The sequence below is a fragment of the Saccopteryx leptura genome, chromosome 2 (genome assembly GCF_036850995.1).
Source record: "Saccopteryx leptura isolate mSacLep1 chromosome 2, mSacLep1_pri_phased_curated, whole genome shotgun sequence".
Taxonomy (NCBI): Eukaryota; Metazoa; Chordata; class Mammalia; order Chiroptera; family Emballonuridae; genus Saccopteryx; species Saccopteryx leptura.
In genome coordinates this window covers 255,433,709-255,455,993 of record NC_089504.1, presented here as the reverse complement: position 1 = coordinate 255,455,993, position 22,285 = coordinate 255,433,709, and the positions used below count along the sequence as shown (strand labels likewise).

The 22,285-nt window shown below is 41.7% G+C and overlaps 1 protein-coding gene across 5 annotated transcripts in view; it reads right to left on the bottom strand.

The window, feature by feature from the left end:
• Positions 1-16,372, bottom strand: part of CCDC181 (coiled-coil domain containing 181) — a 36,919-nt gene extending 20,547 nt beyond the window's left edge. The window contains exons 1-6 of one of the 5 annotated variants that reach the window (XM_066371436.1): positions 16,176-16,372; positions 10,916-11,055; positions 8,892-9,833; positions 5,553-5,699; positions 3,865-4,019; positions 1,640-1,736 (exon numbers count right to left, since the gene is read on the bottom strand). In XM_066371436.1, the coding sequence (XP_066227533.1) occupies positions 1,640-1,736; positions 3,865-4,019; positions 5,553-5,699; positions 8,892-9,833; positions 10,916-11,055; positions 16,176-16,347 (1,653 nt within the window). In that variant the 5' untranslated portion in view covers positions 16,348-16,372. Of the gene's footprint in view, positions 1-1,639; positions 1,737-3,864; positions 4,020-5,552; positions 5,700-8,891; positions 9,834-10,915; positions 11,056-13,676; positions 13,688-15,843; positions 15,947-16,175 lie in introns of those variants that run through there. The other 4 variants (XM_066371432.1, XM_066371433.1, XM_066371435.1 and 1 more) reach the window with 4 other exon arrangements.
• Between the last annotated feature and the right edge of the window lie 5,913 nt (positions 16,373-22,285).

Here is a 22,285-nt window from a genome sequence, read left to right as displayed (position 1 = left end):
TGACCAGACCTAGAACAAGTAAAGAGATTAAATCAATAATCAAAAAGCTCCCAACACCAAGAGATAATCCTAATGTGAGCTATGGACATTGGGTGATAATGATGTGTCAATGTAGGTTCACTGATTGTAACAAACCTACCATATTGGTGAGCAATGCTGGTAGTGGGGGAAGTTGGGAGGGCGGAGGGCAGGAGATACCTAGAAACTCTACTTTCTGCTCAATTTTTCTGTAAACTTAAAACTTCTCTAAAAAACATATAGGTGGTCCTGGCTGGTTGGCTCAGCAGTAGAGCGTCGTCCCGGCGTGTGGAAGTCCGGATTCGATAACTGGTCAGGGCACACAGAAGAAGTGCCCATCTGCTCTCCACCCTTCCCCCTCTCCTTTGTCTCTCTCTCCCCCTCCATCAGCCAAGGCTCCATTGGAGCAAAGTTGGCCCAGGCGCTAGAATGGCTCTGGTTGTAGCAGAACAACGCCCCAGATGGGCAGAGCATCGCCCCTTGGTGGGCGTGCCAGGTGGATCCCAGTCAGGCACATGCAGGAGTCTGTCTGACTGCCGTCCCCTGCTTCTCACTTTGGAAAAAAAACGAACAGACAAAAACAAATAAAACATATAGGCTACTATAAAACAACCTCCTCACAAAAGTCGAGGACTGGACAGTTTCATTGGTGAGTTCTACTAACTATTTAAAGAATAATTAATATCAATCTTTCTCAATCTCTTCCAAAACAATAAAAAAAGGAATAGGGAACACTCATTCTATGAGGCCATTATTAGTCTGATACCAAAAGCCACACAAAGACACCACAAGAAAAGGGTACTGCAGACCCATATCTCAACAGAGCACTAGCAACCTGAAAGCAACAGCATTGTGAAGGGATTTTTCACCATGACCAAGTGGTATTTATCATCAACCAGCATCACACTACATTAACAGAACAAAGGATCAAACCACATGATGATTACACTTGATGCAGAAAGAGCTATAAGAAATCAAGAAAGGGTTAAATATTCAATAGTTATCTGTGTTTCCTAATTTAAGGTCAACTTTTGTAACATACCTAAGATAGTATTGTGCATAATTGTTTTGTTTTGTTTTGTTTAAGAAGTAGGCCTACCCTATTGCTTAGCTTGCCACAGCTATTCAAATTGAAAGCTGATATAAATAGAATTTTGTACAAGGCCTTGAGCCAGGCTTGTTGAAGAGGTGACTCCCCCTGCCATCTGAAATGTTCTATTGCAATTTTCTTCACGGTAATAGGCACTGAGAGTACAAATCTGTGCCTGTCTTGTGGTTGTTTCCAGCCAGAAATGTTGAAATAATTTAGAAGTAAGGGAAAAAGAATACAGAGTTCATTTATTGTTCAGTTTGTTGCATGGACTAAGGGATGAGAACACATTCCAACACTTGACGAGAAGAAATTACTTTTGTTCTAGGTTTAAAGAAGGGGAAAAAAAAGATATGTACCATTTCCGTAATTGAAAGTCTAACCAAAGCACTCAGGCCATTTAAAAAAAAAAAGATATCCAAAATTCTGAGGATAGCAGCTTCAAAATGCAGTATTTAATAGATATCTTCAGTTCTAATGATCGGTGAAACGAAAAGATTTGGCCTCGGACATGTACAGTTGACTCTGTACCTGTTTGGAACGCCAGGCTTCTAGGCGGAGCTGTCTCGTTCTTTCCTTGACAGCTTGTTGCTCCAATAGTTTCTGTATCCGTTTCTTTCTCAGCCACCTGTGGAAACAGACAGGATCAGATCTGGTATCAGTCTGAATAGATTCTTCATGCTATAAAGTTACCACCATAGGTGATGAAAAGAAATTGAATTTCTTTATACTGAATTTCTCTATACTTTGTGGCTTTATACTGAATGACACAAAGTCAAGTCTTAACTGAAAATTTTTCAGGCTTCTCTCTTAGGCTCACAAAAGAAAACCAGAGTTATGTTTGATACCGAATGTCTGAAATTAAGTTTGTCTTGGAATGAAATTGCCAACATGAAAAAATTTTTTTAGTAATAAACACTATTTTACATGTGATTTAGGTCTTAACCTTTTTAAAAAATATATATGTTTTTCTAAGCAAATAAATATGTGATAGATTCCGAATAACTTATGTTTTACAACTAGCTGTATGCTAAAACTTTGCTTAGACAGGGTAAGAATACCAGCATGCATCAGTGCTGCTCGGCTTTCCTTGGTAGGGAAATTAGAGGTTGAGTTCTCCCATTTCAGTGCATAAAAATAATTCTTCCTTAAAAATGCAAAAGTAAGCCTAAGTATAAAAACATCAAAAAGGGCTGCCCTGGCAGGTTGGCTCAGGGGTAGAGCGTCAGCCCGGCGTGTGGAAGGCCCGGGTTCAATTCCCAGTCAGGGCACACAGAAGGAGTGCCCATCTGCTTCTCCATCCTTCCCCCCTCCTTTCTCTCTCTCTCTTCCCCTCCTGCAGCCAAGGCTCCATTGGAGCAAAGTTGGCCCAGGCACTGAGGATGGCTCCATGGCCTCCACCTCAGGCACTAGAATGGCTCCAGTTACAACACCCCAGATGGGCAGAGCATCGCCCCCTGGTGGGCATGCCAGGTGGAACCAGTCAGGCACATGTGGGAGTCTGTCTGCCTACCTGCTTCTCACTTCAGAAAAAAAGAAATCAAAAAAGGCAAAGGTAGAGTCCACATTCCAACAAATTGAAGACTATAAATCTTGCTTAGGTAAAATAGCATAAAAAAGAATCGTATATACACACATATCTGGTATGTAAGTGTGTATGTGTGGGGGGAGTGCTGTATACCAATAAAATTATATATATAAATTTTGAAGAAATAAATCTAAACAACTAAATAATTGTATTAGAAAAAGAGACTTAAGAAGCATCATAACTGATGTTGTATGGTCCTGAATTAGAGAATAGTTTAAGCAAATTAACTGCAGTCATTATGGAGGGCCAGCTGTGGAAAAAAATGGCTATGGGCTAGATATAAATGAGATCGTTAATGAACAGAAGCTGATGGTTTATAAGTATGATCTCAATTTCTATTTTTAAATGATAAATACAGAGAACTATCTAAAAGATAGGAAATAAGGTCCTAAAAGTAGTGATTTCTGGGTGATAAAATGTGACTTTTTCCCCCTCCATTTCCACAATGTACATGTATTGCTTCTACACTAAAGGGTTTTATGTTTAAAAGAAAGAAAGAGACAAAGAAACAAAGAGAAATACAGCAAACAAACAAAAACAGAAAAGAATGAAACTTCAAAAAACAGAACTACTACTATAAGGCTTGCTGGCAAAATTATAAAGCTAGGTGTGTTTCCTCAGAATCAGCCAGGTAATTCAGGGTCTTTCCCAGACAACTGAAAAACGATCAGGCCTTAAACCGTCAAAAATGTGTGCCCAAATGTCCTTTCCTTTGGTCTGTATAGGTCTTCTTCCTTAGTCTGACTGCCTTGCTTTACAGAAAAATATTTCTAGGTAAATGCAACTCTTTATTCAGCTTTTCTGAGAACTGTGTAGGAAAGGCTATAACCAATCTTTGGCCCATTTCTCTAAGAAATGAACAAATTGACAAACAAATGAACTGACAAATGAGTAAATAAATGTGAGGCTTTACCAGATGCTATCATTAGAGTGCCATAAGAGACGATGTTAGTATTGAAAGCTATCTGGAACAAATGGTATCAATACTGTGCAAAGAATGGAGTTAAAAGATTCTTTCCCACACATTTATGAATGTATGGATTTAAAATTGCACAGGTATGCAATGTCAAAGAGCAAATATTTGGGGTTTTATTTCCCCCAAGCCTCATTGATTACATAACTTTCTAAGATGACCTCGAGGAGGGCGGGCAATGCCCCTTTGACTCACTGTTTAAATGCCCTTTCCCGGCCTTCTGCTCCTCTAAGGAAGAATAAGCATTCCTCCTGCTTTCGGAGTTCTTCCGTCTTTCTTTCTTTCAGCTGCGCTTCATGCTTCTTTTTAAGCCATAAGCGAAAAGCTTGTTGGGGGTCCCTGTTCTCCTGCTGATGATAAGAACAAGCTTTGCTTAATTTACATACACCAAAACTGCTTTCTGAGGTCCTGCCTACAGGACCCCACAAGAATAGGTTCCGCTCATCAGGTTTTCATAACGACGCCGACCTCGTCACCTGCACTCCTCATATCCAAACCAAATATACCACCTCCGAATCTGCACCACTGACTATCCTTCTGTCAGAAAACCCCACACTGAATTCATCATCACTTTCAGAAGTCTCACTGAACATAGCATCCCAATGTTCACTGCAGCATTACTTAAATAGCCAAGTTATGGAAACAGTCTAAGTGTCCATCGATGGGTGAATGGATAAAGAAGATGTGGCCTTAATGCACAGTGGCATACCATTCAGCCATAAAAAAGGATGCAATGTTGCCATTTACAATAATGTGGGTGGATCTTGGGGTATTAAGCTAAGTGAAATAGTCTATGGAAAAGGACAAAGACCTTGGTTTCACTCATTTATATTTGTAAAGTGACCAATCGTCCTCCTTTAGGGAAGATAGTCCTTTTTTGGTAAGTTCCGTCCTCCCTTGAAAAGTGTCCTCCTGGCCCTGGCCGGTTGGCTCAGTGGTAGAGCATCAGCCTGGCGTGCAGGAGTTCCTGGTTCGATTCCCGGCCAGGGCACACAGGAGAAGCGCCCATCTGCTTCTCCACCCCTCCCCTTCTCCTTCCTCTCTGTCTCTCTCTTCCCCTCCCGCAGCGAGGCTCCATTGGAGCAAAGATGGCCCGGGCGCTGGGGATGGCTCTGTGGCCTCTGCCTCAGGCACTGGAATGGCTCTGGACGCAACAGAGCAATGCCCCAGAGGGGCAAAGCATCGCCCCCTGGTGGGCATGCCGGGTGGATCCCAGTCGGGCGCATGCGGGAGTCTTTCTGACTGCCTCCCCGTTTCCAGCTTCGGAAAAATGAAAAAAAGAGAAAAAGAAAAAAAAAAAGGGTCTTCCTACATGTCCTCCTTTTTGATATTGGAAGACTAATCTGTAAATGTCCGTATTCAATCGATGCAGAGTCGATCCATTGTGTGTGATGTGACGTATTTGTATCTGAGTATTTTTTTCTTACAATTATTGTTAAAATTAATAGGCATGTAAGCATAATGACAATATAAAATATTACACGTTTTTATTACACATTTATCATATTATAGTGTACTATTGTTGCAACAAATGTTTCTTTTATTTACGATATTGTTTTATTAATCTATTTTAGTCCTCCTTTTCATTGTAAAAAAAGTTGGTCACCTTAATATATGGAATATAAGACAAGAAAGAAACAAAGGAACAAACGAACCAGAATAAAAACAATGCCTTAGGCACAGAAAAGAGATAGGTGTGTACCAGAGGCGAAGGGAATGGGGGAAGAGGGCAAAGCGCAAAAAGGGAATCAGCGGTGAGGGTCGCCCCCGGACTTCTCCACCTGCCTCACAGTTCCTCAGCCCAATGTCCCGACGCCCTTCCATCAGCACGTTGGGCTTGGCCGTCTGTGCGCCACTGCTGCTCGCAGCGGAGTGCTACTTACTCTGCTGTTCGTGTCTTCCATTTGCTTTGCACGCTGAATCCTCTTCATTTCGAGGACCTGCTCTCTTTTCTTTTGCAACCACGCCTTAAAGACCATGTCATTCTCCTTTCTCTTTTCTTTCTCTTCTTCCATTTTCCGTTGCTCTTCCTGGTGGGAAAAGAATGCCAGGAGGTATTAATGAAAGACGTAAAAGAGAATCGTCCACGAGTTACTAGAGGAGAGATAGATGTTGAGACCTGAAATTGAAATGCCCTGCCCTTAAAACTGTCCATCTAGGCCCGGGCGCTGGGGATGGCTCCTTGGCCTCTGCCCCAGGCGCTAGAGTGGCTCTGGTCACGACAGAGCAATGCCCCGGAGGGGCAGAGCATCGCCCCCTGGTGGGCAGAGCGTCGCCCCCTGGTGGGCGTGCCAGGTGGATCCCGGTCGGGCGCATGCGGGAGTCTGTCTGACTGTCTCTCCCCGTTTCCAGCTTCAGAGAAATACAAACAAAACAAAACAAAACAAAAAAAACCTGTCCATCTAACAATTGAGCTTCTTTAAAAATAAATAAATAAACAAATAAATAAAGCCTCTAATGTGCTTAGGAAGAAAATGAAAACTTTTAAGATAAATGAAAGTGTAGAGATGAAGTCTCCCAGTATGTGGATGTACAACACAGACACGCTGTTTGGGAATTCCTTGACTCCCTCCCCATGTTCCTAGCTTACTTTTGGTCTTAACTTCAATTGCTGCTATGTTAAAGGAACACCGCACCGCATCTAGAAAAGCACTGAAGATGTCGTAAATGTTTTTAGATTATGTTTAAACTCGTTAATTGTGATAAATGGCACTGTGGTAACAAAAGGAATGCCATAATCACTTAGAGCTGTATTTTGGGGCATGCAGGTGAATGGTGATGTGCTGTCTTGCTTTAAAAATATTTCCCTGGCTCTGGCCAGTTGGCTCAGTGGTAGAGTGTCAGCCTGGCATACAGGAGTCCTGGGTTCGATTCCCAGCCAGGGCACACAGGAGAAGCGCCCATCTGCTTCTCCACCCATCCCCCTCTCCTTCCTCTCTGTCTCTCTCTTCCCCTCCCGCAGCCAAGGCTCCATTGGAGCAAAGTTGGCCCGGGCGCTGAGGATGGCTCCATGGCCTCTGCCTTAGGCACTAGAATGGCCCTGGTTGCAACAGAGCAATGCCCCAGATGGGCAGAGCATCGCCCCCTGGTGGGCATGCCAGGTGGATCCCGGTCGGGCGCATGTGGGAGTCTGTCTGATATGTCCATATATATATATATCTATAGATCTATAGATATATATATATATGGACTTATAGATATATATATATGGACTTGGAGAGCCTTGCATGAACAGAGACATTACAGTAAGGTGAGTATCTCTCCAGGAGGAACCTTGAGACACATTACACAGCAGACAGAATCCAAAGCACAGAGAATATAGTCCCCACCAAGAATGGTGAAAGCACCCACTCAGAACAGAAACAGTGCAACAGCCAAATGCAGCAAATATTTTCTTGGACCTAAAAAAAGTAAAGCCTTCCAGTGACACCAACCAGAACACATTTGAAAAGCCTTCGCCCTTAGAGACCAGGCCTTCAGCAAGTATAGAGCAAAAGGATACTCAGTTGTGAGGATCTTTGACAGACAAAAGAGCAGTCTCAGAACAGAAGGGGTTTGACACCTGGAAAAGACGATCCCATCGAAAAGCAGAACTATCTGCCAGTCACACTGAAAGTATATAAAGCCTCCTGTATAACTTCTAGTAACACGACGTGGATCTGTGCGTAGAGCAAACCGTTCAGTTATTCTCAACAAGTTATGTTGTACTGCCAGAAAATTGAGTTCACAGAGTCTTTTAAGTATTGTTTTGTAGCTGAACCACGCCAAGGGAGTCTGACTGTTAAAGAATTTAGATTTCAGGAGCCAAGCCAGTAAAATGTGAAGTGTGCCTACCTCAGCATCCTGCCTGAGTGTGCTGTAGGCCATTACACATTCTTGCTAACTTTTTCACCTTTTCTGCTAATGTGAGTTTTGGATAAGTGTCAGAGACTCCCCTGATCATTTCCTACACAAGTTGAAAATATACCATTTCTCAATGAATGCCAAGAAAACTGGGATTTTTTTACTCCAGCTTTGCTGCAAACAAATTGAATGACTTTGGAAAAGTTATTGAAATTTTCTACACAGTAATCTTCTTTTCTGTAATGTGATCATTAAGTTTTCCTCTAACTGTAAAATTCTATTAGCCCGTGATTCTGATGAGATTTGGTACTTATAGGTAGACATTTTGTATGGTTCTTAGGTTAATACCATCAGGTATCCAGTAAAATGGAGAACTAGGGCACTGATCTCAGTAATTTACAGAAAAGTCACCAGGTTTGGTACTTGGAGTTTTCAATTATAAAATAATTTTATTTCAAGAGCAAAAGGAAATACCCCAAAATAAGAATTTGGCATACCAAGGATTCCTGGAGTCATTTCATTAAGGTGATTAGGTTCTGTTCTTATTCTAAAACTAAAATCCCTAAAGTCAAGGAATTGTAGGCATAGAAGATATATGAAACACACACAAGCCTGACCAGGCAGTGGCACAGTGGATAGAGCATCGGACTAGGACGTGGAGGACCCAGGTTCGAGACCCCAAGGTTGCCAGCTTGAGCATGGACTCATCTGGTTTGAGCAAGGCTCACCAGCTTGAGCCCCAGGTCGCTGGCTTGAGCCAGGGGTCGTTCGGTCTGTGTAGCCCCCCAGTCAAGGCACATATGAGAAAGCAATCAATGAACTAAGGTGCCACAATGAAGAAGTGATGCCCTCATCTCTCTCCCTTTCTGTCTCTCTGTCCCTATCTGTCCCTCTCTTTGTCTCTCTCTGTCCCGTCACAAAAACAACACACACACACACACACACACATGTGCACACATCACAGAATTGTAGTCCATTTCTACCTGTTACCTCCCAGGCCCCAACACATTTTGCCTTCACTTTTCCATCTGATGTCGGATTTTCCCACCACATATCAGGATTACTTTCAGCAGTCACTCACTTCTCTGAGCCTCAACATTAAAACAAAAGGATCCGATGACATCACCACTGAAATCTGCACCAGCTCTACCACAGGTCATTCGGTGTTGTGCTTTGTGAGCCTTACACGGAAGGACCAAGGTAGTCATGGTGCTTGTTCCATAAACACATATTCTTAACACTCACCCGCTTAGTCCAACAAGAGAGAAACAAGCATGCAGATACGCCTGCTACTCTGAAGAACCCTTTCCATTGCTACTGCCTCTGTAAAACATGAAAACATACCCTCTTTTCAATCTAATGCCCACTTGGGCTCTCACCTCTCTCTTCAGCTTTTCTCTCTTTTGTTCTAGCCGTTTCTGCAGTTCCTTCTGCCGAGGGGTAAGGCTGTACGTCGAGGTCACTGGCGATGCATTCGCAGATGGTATCCTCTGAGGAAACCTCCAATGTCCCTTAGTTGGGTCTGAGCTGGCAGTGGAGCTTGGACAAGTCTTGGGGTAGGGTCGGGGCTGAGGGATAGAGGGCAGGGGCTCTTCCGTTGACGAGCTGGGAATCTTGGCTACAGGCTCTTCCTTCTTGACACCATTGACAGATGAGTTGGAAGATCTAGGTGACAACTGCTGAGGCTCACTTTCTGTACTATCGCCATTACTAATGGGGGGCAAAAAGCCCTGACTCGCAATGTCTTGAAAATTTAGGAGCTCAAACTTCCCATCTCTCTCTACCAGTACCTTCCGATCCCTGCTTTCTTCGCTGCTTCTGTCAGTGAATGACTGGAGCATGTTTTCTTCTTCGGGTTCATTGGAAATATGTAACTGTGACAGTTGTCCAGACACATCACCTTCACTTTCCAAATAATTTTTGTAGTCGTCGTTGTCTTCCAGCGGAGGAACTTCTAGATCAACTAATTTGTCCTTGAACTTCAGTTTTCGCTCCCTTTGATCATTCACGGGTTCTTGATTCTGCAGAAGCTTGTTGGCTTGTACAATTTTCTCCATGATATACCTCCTTACTTCCTCATCCTCATCCTCCTCCAGGTCTTTCTGGCTTTCCAGTTTGGACTCCTGGAAAGAGTTTTCACTGTCTGAATCGGACATGGGATCCAAAGACTGACTGCTTGGTACAGAAATGAAGTCATTTCTTCTTGGCGACACGTCATGCCCCAAAGATGTGTCAGGGTCAGAAAGCTGTTTGATGTGTTCTACGTCTGTTTCTTTCTCTTTCGATTCTTGGCTACTGTCCTCTTCACCCCCGTAAGACATCTTAAAAAAAAGAAGAAGAAGATATGAGGTTCTCTTTTCAGTAAAAATTGAGACACTTCGTCTGTTTACATGTAAAAAAACATCTGAAACGAATTTTCAGATTCGTGTAACTTGTTTTAGAAATGGAGAATGTATGTGCTTCCTGTTCCTTCTTTGCTCATAATACTCGAACTCATATTGGAGAGCGCCCCGGGGAAATGCATGTGACAACAGCATTTAGAAAAAATTTAACTCTAAATTTGTATTTGATGTGACTGAGTGCTATATTGATATTTAAATTTTTATACTAGTGCATAAAAAAGTTAACTATGCATAACACAATGTTATTTTCATATTCCACCCTCTCTAACATTTTCCTCCTTACATTTTCAGAAGAATATATTTTTAAAATGTTTTTTCTTTGAAATACTTCTACTCTTCCAAAAAGTATCTTTTTACTCAAGACTATTAAAGGTTACTTCCACTGGCTGTCCTAATCATTTTGAGGTTCTTGGAATCTCCTGAGATTATTATTGCCTTTTGCAGGGTCCAAATCCAAATTCTACATTAATTTTTACCTCTAGATCTTCTAAAGTAAAAAAAGAAAAAAGGGTAAAAGACCCTTTACTTTCTCTCGATATTCATTCCCCTGTGGAACTCAGTTACTTAAGGTTTCAAATATTGGCTGAAAGACGTTTTTTGAGGATTTGCTTTATTTTTCATTCATATTAAAAGAAAGTATAACCCCATGATTTTACTTAAGTTTACATAATGTAAAAATGAATTGTATTTATTTCTTTACTTTTGATGCTATTAATTGTATTATTCACTTATATAAATTACAATTTTAAAATTATACTTTTAGGTTTATTAAGTGGTAACAATCCCCATTCTCTCACTAATTAGCCCTATGCATTAAGATACAACATTTAAATTCTCTGTGCCTCAATTTTCTCATCTATAAGATAGGGATAATGTCAGTTGTTCTATGTACACTAAAGACATTTTGTGAAGTTTAAGTGAGACAATGTGAAACTCTTCAAGAATTCCAAAGCACTTTGTCAATATCATTATTATGAATGAAGCTGGCAATTTATAGATACCTCGATTATGCTGACATCACTTTTTTCTTTTTCATTAATTAACCATTCCAGGTCCTTTTCAAAGTCATCTTCATTTTCTCCAGTTTCTATGGAATCAGAATCTTTATTTTCATCCATGTTCTGTATGTTAAAGAATAATGCTGTGAGATAAAAAGTGGTAAGGTCTATGTTACGACCCCTTCAGGGATAGTGTGGAGTATAAAGATTAATGTTGAAGGTAAGCTAATTAACACATAGGCACACAGAACATGGGATGTTCAGAATAAACATGTACCTGTGTACCTTAAAAGAGACTGACACGGCCAGACAGTTTCTTAGTGGACTCCTGCTAACCGCCATCCCACTTCCCCCTAGTTCCTAAAACCCGAATTGACAAGGAGTCTAGAAGAGGCAGATGAGACTATCTGAGGCTTAGAGAGGGATTCTCCATGTTCCCTGAGCACCATTAAAACACTTTGTCCAAGTCGGGGCACAGGACTCAGCTTTGTCCTCTTGCTCCTTTTCATTTTCAAATAAATGCAAGTGTATCAATTTCCATCCTCAGTTTCTCAATCCTAGAGAAGGATCTAGTCATTTAGGCATCAGTATAATTTGTAATCTGAGAGCTTTTTAACAAAGTAAGAACTGATTCTCATTTATGGTAAATACTGTTTTCCACCGAAGTCAGACCATTGTCAACTTTAAAGAAAACTTTTTTTTTCATAAAAAAACAAACTCTGATGCCTAATACTAGAAGACAGTGGCAATAAATAGGGATGTCAAATGCACGTTTATACATGTTTGTGAAATGGCATATAAATTGTCATTTTTAAGAGAGCTAAGCTAAAGTTATATATATATATTTTTTTCTTTTTTTGTATTTCTGCAAAGTGAGAAGCAGGGAGGCAGAGAGACAGACTCCCGCATGCGCCCGACCAGGATCCACCCGGCATGCCTACCAGGGGGCAATGTTCTGCCCATCTGGGACATTGCTCCATTGCAACTAGGGCCATTCTAGCACCTGAGGCGGAGGCCATGGAGCCATCCTCAGCGCCTGGGCCAACGCTGCTCTAATGGAGCCTTGGCTATGGGAGAGGAAGAGAGAGATAAAGGAAAGGGGGAAGAGTGGAGAAGCTGATGGGCACTTCCCCTGTGTGCCCTGGCCGGGAATCGAACCCAGGACCTCCACATGCCAGGCCAACACTCCGCTGCTGAGCCAACTGGCCAGGGCGCTAAAGTTATATTTAAGTTGAGGTCAGTGCTTACCCATGCTAATTTTTTGTGCATAATTTTTCAAACAAAAGAAGCATATACATCTCTATTTATAATGTGTCTATATATGTGTGTGAGCATACCATATATATGTATAATTTTGGCAAACATTCACTGAACACCTACAATGCTCCTATATATATTCCTATAAAGATTACAAACTAGACCTAAGCCCTTGAGGTGCCTGTAGTCTTGTATAAAAGACAAACATAGGCCCTGGCCAGTTGGCTCAGTGGTAGAGTGTCAGGCTGGCATGTGGATGTCCTGGGTTTGATTCCCAGTCAGGGCACACAAGAGAAGCACCCATTTGCTTCTCCACCTCTCCCCCTATCACTTCTTTCTCTGTTTCTCTGCCCCTCCTACAGTCATGGCTCAATTGAAGTTAGTTCGCTCCAGGTACTGAGGATGGCTCCATGGCCTCCGCCTCAGGCACTAACAAGAGCTTGGTTGCTGAGCAACAGAGTAATGCCCCAGATGGGCAGAGCATCGCCCCCTAGTGGGCTTGCTGGGTGGATCTCGATGGGGGCACATGCAGGAGTCTGTCTCTCTGCCTCCTCTCCTCTCGCTGAGTAGAAAAAAAAAGACAAACAAACAAAACACAAATTAAAAGCGTAGAAAAAATATAAAAATGTAACAAAGGCACACATAAAGAACTGTGGAAGGAAGAATTAAAAAAAGCAATTAACTCAGTCTAAAGTTGGAGCTATCACAGAAAGTTAAAACAGATTTTGAACAGAGTCTAGGAATTCATCTGTTCTTCCAGACAAACAGGAAGTACAAGAAAAAACAAACCAACCCAGACAAGCCTGGAACCAAACAGAAACGTGTCCCTCAAGTAGGATCTGGAAGGAGTGAGAAGGGATCAGTTTGCTGTCATATTATCTTTTCAAAAAGAAAAGGGTTGAAGGAAAATTGTTTATGTAGATTTAAGTGTCACAAAATAACCAAAGGTAGAACTATATAGCAACAAGTTACACACTTTCCACTAATGAATTTAACAAAAAAAAAAAAAAAAGAAAGAGCGAGCCATGTTCTCTAAATGTCCACAGAATATTAGATCCAGTTTCAAAAGAACTGTAGAAATCTGTCCTTCAGGGCCCCAAACACCTGGGAACCTATCCCTTCTCTGGCTCCTATACCAAGAATAAGTTACCTAGAACCCATTTTGGAAGTAGAAAGTACAGATGTCAAGAACACGAGAGATGTAGGCACATTTTTAAAGATGTAAAATGAGAGCTATTATGCCTGAATAAATAAATTACCCACAGACCAAACTTTGTTTTTGGCCATTAGCTTCACTCTCCTCTCCCCAGATATTTGATCAGACCACCTGATCTGGTGCCAATTTTACTAACATGAGAGTTGAATTTCTTTCTTTCCACTGTTCACCATCAAAGGATAGTGAAAGCATGTGAGAGTAGATCTCTCCACTGGCTGTACCAGCATCAGCCAAGGGTAAGGCTTTGCAAGTCCCATGGGTGAGATACAGACAATGTATGAAGTCCTGTACCTTGTTCCTTGTGCTGCTGTAGTTTAAAGAACACAAGACAAGCTGGGGCGCACTCAGAGGCTAGCAAACGAGGAGAGAGGGGTAAAAGAGAAGGAGGAGAGAGGTAGGTTATGAGAGTAAATGCCTTAAAACCAGATTTTGAGGGTTACATGAACTCCTGGGAATGACAGCCTAAAGGAAGCACAGGACAGCGATGCTGACTGTTATAACAGTATTTCAATGGCTGCCGTGTGAAGGACAGTTGGACTTGTTATAATATCAAGTAGTAAAAGTAGTAGGAAGGGCTGGAAACTCAGGGGCAGATTTTAGCACAATGAAAGATAGAGTCTCCATGTGAAAACTTGTCCTGAAGTGAGCTGTCTGTTGAAGGGCCCAGAAGATGACCCGGGCATGCGTGTTTTACAGGAGATTGAAGCTTTAGAAAAGGTTGAGCTAGGTGACTCTTTTCTATAACGTGCAAACTAAAAAATGACTGCCAACTCATGAAAAGCAAGAGAATGTAAAAGTAAATGCACAGTATCATGATAAAGCATCGCTAAATTAAATAACCAGTGTCTGAATAACTACGTTCAAGATGTAAAAACACTGTGAAGTCTGTTTCATGAAAATGTCATCTTTCCTTTGGCTAGTTCTTGGCATTGGTTTCCTTGCCCTTTCCAGACAAAGTTAATTCTAGCTACACTGAAATGCTAATTATCCACCTGGATAGTTATAACTATCTCTAATGTATTAGTTGGACTATAATACCTTCTAGATATTTCTTTTAAGCTAAGATTACAAATTGGATTTTCTTAAAGGACTCAAAGCAAAGCCATTAGGAGCAATAGCATTTTGAGGAGAACTGGAGAAACCAAACCAATATTTCAGAGTGAGTTTATTTACCACTGCCTACCCACAATACAGGCTAAATCACATTAACTTACCTACCAGCTAAAATAAGGGTGCCATAAGTCATGTAGAATAAACTCAGTATGATCCAAAAGACAGAAACAATCTTTTTTTTTTTACACTCACAAATGCCGTAGGACAATAAGCTTTCTTTTCAGACCAGGGATCTTGAAATTTGTTATTTTAACATGTTTAAGTTACAAATTAATCATTAGCAGATTTCTATGGTACTCTTTAGTGCTTCCCCTTAATTGCATACTAATCATAGTTGAACTTGTAAATAAATGGGTGCTTGAAGACTTTGATATGCTTTATTATTTACAAAGAATCTCACCCAGGTGAAAACTCAAATTGAAAACCAAAACATAGCATAAGCATAACAAATAAAAATAAAATGATTACAAATTAAACATATTATGTCTTATTAAATCATACTAATATGCCACAATTTTAAAAAGTGAGGTTGAAATGACCTCTGAGAAGTAAATGAAAAGTTGCATCAAATTTGAAGTGCCATTCTTTTCTTATAACTTAAAAAAACTCACGGTTCGTTCCCAAATAAATCATAAACTCTTGTTACCAAATTCACTAGGCCTTTTTCAAATGCGTCACAGTATATTCAATCACCTTCAGTTCTTTTAATCTTCATCCCCAGGGCCCTGGCCATAGGGTACACAGTGAACAGGCTTGAACAAAAAATACACCTGACACAAACGGAATCACCTAACACTTATTCTTGTGAGTTTCACACATTTAAACTTCCATGTTTATCCTCAGTAAAAATCTAACGGGCTTGGACCAGAACTACCTTCTTAATATGGAACTGCAATAAAAGGCAGAAATTAATTCCTTTCCCCTGAGTGTCTGCTAACTCCCATGTGGGTATGTGACTGCAGATCTTTTAGAGTTGAGTCTGAACTGAGTCCACAGGTACACACAATTTTGATAACTTTTGGGATTCAGAACTTTCAAATACAGTTTCATCTAATTCATTGACTTCCGTCTTATCTCATTGCCTTTTACACACATGCTTGTTTAAAATCTAAGAAAACTTAAAGAATGTCAAAGAGAACAGTTTTTAAATATAACATAAGTACTTAAGCCAAATCGAACCCATAGTAACATCCTGAGACCACCTGGCCCATTCTTCCTGTTGCATCCTGCCAAGACTGTGATTCCCAGGAATAAATGTTTAAAAACAAAACAAAACAAAACTCATAATCTGTCACCAAGCGTGGCAATAAATAATAATTGACAAGCACCACGTGATCATTCTCACTTGTATCCAAGGTACGACCGAATCAATGAAAAAAGACCTCAGCGTCTTCTTGGAAACGAATGTCCCAGGAGTGAGTGTTCTCTGTCCCAGGGAGGAGACGTGGAGAGGGAGGAGGATATGGCAGTAATGACAGGCGCTCAAAGCCAAGCCAGGCGTTGCCAGGCTCCTTGGACCCAGGGATTCAGAAGGATGTGGAACCACAGGAAGCCTCTTCCCTCTCGTCTCCCACCCACCATTCCACCCACCTGTCCCCGACGGCTTCCCCTTCGCCCTCGCGCCCCCCATGAAGTCCGCGCCATCCTTCCCTTCTGCCCCTCTAAAGCCCCTCCTGCCTTTGTGAGCTGCAGCAGCTGAGGTCTCAGAGATCGCGGGGGGGGGGGGGGGGGAGCTCTCCTCTCCTCTTTCTAAGCTGTGACCATGAGGCGAGGGAGACCCCCAGCAACCTGCTACCAAGACGGCCCGGAGACGGCTGCCATGGCAACGGCGCGTCTCCGCGTCCTTCATCCGGGCCTCTCTCAATACCAGGGCGCGGTGGGCGCGCGCAGGCGCAGACGGCAGTCCTGAGGCACCTGCCGTTCGGGGCGCTCCTAAGCGGATGTGGTCCTGGAGGACCTGCCGTTCTCCAGTTTCCGAGGAGACGACAACAAATTCCGCGTGTCCTCCACTGCTTTCCAGAGCGGTAGGAGCCTTCCCAAGGGCCGCTCGCCTCTCTTGGTTGGGTTTTCCCCACGGGTCCCTGTCTGTCGCCAGTGTTTGGAAGTTGTTGGAACATGTTATACTATTGATAGTATGTTTCTGTATATTATTTTCTCGCTATTTAACATCAAAGACTAGCTTGCTTTCCCTAACAGATAAGCAAATGGCTAACTATTTACGAGATGTGGGGCCCGAAGGTCGCCCTGTCCCGCTCCCCAATCAAAATCAAAACCGAATTCACCCAAGAGAGGTCAAAGGAAAGAGGATGCTGGTTTGCTCCAGGCTTCAAGCATGTCAAAACGAGAATTGTGCAGTTGAAGCCCGTATAACTTTATTAACCAATGGTACCCTCACAAGTTTAATTTTCAGGAAAAGAAATTATTTTTTTTTAAAAAGGTCCACTAGAACTTTCTTAAATTCTTAAGAATCGTCTTTCTGTATAACAGGAAGGCAAGACGAATATTTATATTGCAGTGACAAATGACGGGGTATTAGGACTGTCTGCCCCCCCCCCCCCGAAATAAATAACGAGGAGAAATGAAAATATATACTCAGTATAATCCAGTATTTAGGTTATTTAAAAGTATTTTTTATTATAATTTCTATCATTTGATATAACAGAATGTCTTCTCTCCAAAAGAGGGGCTGCGTAGAATCGAATTTTTAAGTATTATCCAAACAATAAACTAAGTGTAAAAAGAAATTTAAGGTTAAAGTGAATTACAATGAGTGCACTTCCTAGCTACGGTGTAGAATTTATAGTTATGATGACTTACCATTTCTTCTGCTGCAAGACTCAGTCTGAGGCCACACACAAGAAAAAGACAAAAAAATAAAATAAAATCTTTTACTATGAAAAGTGAAAAGGATTTATTTGTCAAATCTCTTTTAGTGAATGAGGAATTATTGCCAAAGCTAGAGTTTCATGGCTCATAGTTTAATATTTGTTTTCCACTGATCCTCCCAAATATTTGAAATGTTTTTGCAAATATTAATGGGATATAGCAGCATTGTTTGTAACAGTCCCAAAGTGGAAACAGCCCCAAATGTCCATCAAATGATGACTGGATAGATAAAATGTGGTCTAGACATGCAATGGAATATTTTCAGCAATGAAAAGGAATGAAGTACTGAAAAATACTACAACATCAATGAACCATGAAGTTATAAATGCTATGTTAAGTGAAAGAAGCCAGACCAGAAGACCACACATTGTATGATTCCATTGATATGAAATATCCAGAATAGGCAAATATATAGAGACAAAAATTATATTAGTGGTTGCCTAAGGCTGGGGTGGTGTGTGGGTACTGCTATTGAAGATCAATAGGTAGGCCCTGGCCGGTAGGCTCAGTGGTAGAGTGTTGGCCCGGTGTGTGGATGTCCCGAGTTCAATTCCAGGTCAGAGCACTCAGGACAAGCGCCTATCTGCTTCTCCACCGCCTCCCCCCCCCCCTCTCTTCTCCCCTCCTCCTGCAGCCAGGCTCAGTTGGAGCAAGTTGGCCCTAGGCAAGGCCTCTGCCTCAGGTGCTAAAAAAAATGGCTCTTGTTGCAACAGAGTAAGGGCCCCAGATAGGCAGAGCATCGCCCCCTAGTGGGATTGCTGGGTGGATCCCAGTACAGGCACCTGCGGGAGTCTGTCTGCCTCCCCTCCTCTCACTAAATTAAAAAAAAATCAACAGGTAGATGACTGCTAAGTGTATGGCATATGAGTTATGTCAACAATAAAAATATTACAGAAAATATTAATGGAATAGTGGGCAAACTATCACTGGAGAGTTGAAATAATTTTAAGAACAGAGCCAGTTCTCACTAATACAGTGTGTCCGTAAAGTCATGGTGCACTTTTGACCAGTCACAGGAAAGCAACAAAAGATGATAGAAATGTGAAATGTGCACCAAATAAAAGGAAAACTCTCCCAGCTTCATACCTATTCAGTGCAGTTCGATGTGGGCTCACGCACAGATTTTTTAGGGCTCCTTAGGTAGCTATCCTGTATAGCCTCTATAGACTCGTCACTGACTGATGGCCTACCAGAACGGGGTTTCTCCACCAAACTGCCAGTTTCCTTCAACTGCTTATCCCACCGAGTAATGTTATTCCTATGTGGTGGCGCTTCGTTATAAACGCGCCGATATTCACATTGCACTTTGGTCACGGATTCGAATTTAGTGAGCCACAGAACACACTGAACTTTCCTCTGTACCATCCACATCTCAACTGGCATGGCCGTGGGCTGCTCTGCTGTATACATGGTGTTACATGTATACATGGTGTGCACATGCTGCCACATCATCCTATAGAAACTGGGAGGGTTTTCCTTTTATTTGGTGCAGATTTCATATTTCTATTGTCTTTTGTTGCTTTCCTGTGACTGGTCAAAAGTGCACCATGACTTTACGGACACACTGTAGATGGATCCGGTCTCCCGTGATTAATTAGCTTCTAGGACATTTTAATTTCTACGTTTAGGTACATCATCTATAAAATAGAGGTAATGGTATTAATACTTGCCTTTAGGATTGTGAGGATTAAGTAAGGTGATCGTGTGTTTAGCAGTGCTTGCTGCATAAAAAGTGTTCAATAAATGATGACTATTATCATTACATAGTTTCCCAAAATGGTGAAAGTTGATTCTGGAATGTCTTTAAATGTCCAAAATGAGAATAAGAAAAATTTTAAATCATGAATGGAGTTCTACAATAAAAATATTCTCTACATTATCAGTTTTTAAAATTATAAAATAGATGGGTGTTAATGTGTCAATTTAAAAAAAAATGTATATGAATCACTACATAGAGCCTTTATGTTATATACCTGGGAGAGTATAAACCCCCGAAGATCTCTTCCGTAAAATTCAGATTCACGTCCCACTTAAATGGAAGTCAGTGTTCCAGTTACCTCAAATCCAGTTGCAAACAAAAACAAATGTAAAAGGCTTGAAAAGTTATTAAAAGTTACTACAAAGTTTGTGAGCTAAGCTTGAGCTGTCATTACGAGTCCCTGTTTACCTTATTCTAATAAACTCAGGTCAGTGAGTTCCTAGCCCAGAAATAAGAATGCAATCATTTTCAAGGAACGGAAAGGAAAAGAGTGGTTTGCTAAAAGTAGATAAACATCGACACCAGAAAAAAAACTAGAAGGGTGACAGACTGGCATGTAGGGAGAAAAGTAAAAAGAATTCAAAACAGAGGCCGCCTAGAATAAAAACTCAAATCTTGGATATTTTTTCTAAGAGCAACCAGAGACAAACATCAAATGACAACACTGTACAATCTGTAGTGAAAAGCCTGAGCCGCTAAAAAGGGTATATATTTCACCGTGATTTATTTAGGAAGGCAGAGAAATATTATGGCTAATTCCTAATCTCTGCATGAAGGAACTCACACACTCTCAAGGGTGCATTTAATTAAAAAACAAGTGCTTAGGAAAAGGTGCCAATAAGAAGACTTCTGCAAAGTGTTGATGTTAGTGCTGATGTGTGGGGCGTGGCATAAATATATACAATCTACCTGATTGCCTACAGCAGCCTCCGAGATATCTCCAACATATTGTGAAAACCACTGTAGCATGACCCATGAACAAACATTTACATTAATATCAGTACCATTCTTGGACAAGTTAAGTGTATCATTCATTTCTTCTAAACTGTACAAATAGACACAATTTTTTCATATTTTTATGTTTGTTGAGATATTTTTGCAGACCTGCCCCATGAATTCGGGTTTCTATTGGGGTGTTAACCAGATATTAGGGAGACATTCCAAGCTTACAGTGAAGGTAGGCCAACTATTAGATGCCTCCTAGTCAGCAGAAAATGTTTCTGTTGGGGCTTCAACTATAACTGGCCTGACTGCTGAGCAAGAAATGTAGAAGAATCATAGAAATAGTGATCCAAATGATAAGAAAATTGGCAATGATTTGCTCTTTTAAAAACCTACCATTTTGAACTCCCTCCTGTCAACATTATTTAATGAAAAAACTAGGACTATTGCAAGATCCAATTGCAGAATCCAAAGATAAGATGTTCAGAAATGCCTTGCCTTTTCCAAACAAAATCAAGTAAATGAAAGGTGTTAATTATAAGGATGCCATGATAAAGTAAAAAAGATACCCAGTTTCTATCACTGGGGCACAATGCCTTCTCTAGTCCAGAGGACTAGAGAATATCGGCAGGCATTTTAATCTTAATATTTTATGTTTTAAAAAATGGGCATTAGCTATTATACGGGGAGGTGGCTCTATTGAGCCCATTACATATCACTGATAGAGCTCAATGTTCATGTGTTTTTGCAACAAAAGACAAAAATAAGACATAGTCCCTGCACGGAAGCATAGGATCTGAAAGGCACTAAGATACAGGAAATTTAAATATAGGAACAGAAAACTTTATCTTAAAAAAATTTTTTTGCCCTGGCTGGTTGGCTCAGTGGTAGAGCATCGGCCTGGCGTGCAGAGGTCCCGGGTTTGATTCCCGGCCAGGGCACACAGGAGAAGCGCCCATCTGCTTCTCCACCCCTCCCCTTCTCCTTCCTCTCTGTCTCTCTCTTCCCCTCCCGCAGCCCAGGCTCCATTGGAGCAAAGATGGCCCGGGCGCTGGGGATGGCTCCTTGGCCTCTGCCCCAGGCGCTAGAATGGCTCTGGTCAGGCAGAGCCACGCCCCGGAGGGGCAGGGCGTCGCCCCCCTGGTGGGCGTGCCCCTGGTGGGCGTGCCCCTGGTGGGCGTGCCCCTGGTGGGCGTGCCCCCGGTGGGCGTGCCCCCGGTGGGCGTGCCCCCGGTGGGCGTGCCCCCGGTGGGCGTGCCCCCGGTGGGCGTGCCCCCGGTGGGCGTGCCCCCGGTGGGCGTGCCCCCGGTGGGCGTGCCCCCGGTGGGCGTGCCGGGTGGATCCCGGTCGGGCGCATGAGGGAGTCTCTCTGACTCCATCCCCCCCCCCCCCCCCCCCCCCCCCCGTTTCCAGCTTCAGAAAAATACAAAAAAAAAAAAAAAAAAAATTGCATCAACTATTTCCAAGTCTTTGATGGCAGTCAATGAAATGCCTTAATGAAGCAGATTTCAGAAGGTGCTATTAAAGGGAAGGTGCTCATTTGGATATCATGAGAAAAGACTTATTTGGCTTCCAGGAAATGATGAACAAATGATTCTCAACTGATGGCAAGAAGATGCTTCCCTGGGTATCAGAACATTTGGGGCTGGAACAGAGGCTAGGAAGTTTCAAAACAAGATGGTAGCTTCTGCCCTTGACTTGATTGACTGACTTCCTTTATTTTTAAAACTCAGGTAACATTGAAGGGAATGTGGGTCTTTTTGGTTTCTAAAAGAAAGAATGCTTCAAAAACAGAGAGGGGAGGTATCAAGATGAAGGCCAAGAAAAATGAATTGTAGTGCTAGAAAAAAAAGAGGAAACCAACAGAAGTAGGGGAAGAGTCAAAGGTAAAAATTACATAGCAAGAGAAGAATAAACAGGATGAGAGGTTAATTAGGAAGGTCAGGTGAGGGGAAGTCTTAATATGAAATGGGTCTTAGGAGAAATTATTAAAAGGTTTCAAAGTGTAATACAAAGGTCCCACTAAAGCAAAAGATAAATTTAATTTTGACTGAAAAGGGAACATATTGTAAAATATTTATTTAATAAAAATAATTTTATAATCTATACAGAATTGAATAAAAAGTACAAATTATCTCCACTTTGCAAAACTGCATACAGTACAACTTGCAAATAGGGCTCAGCATTCTACAGACACGAC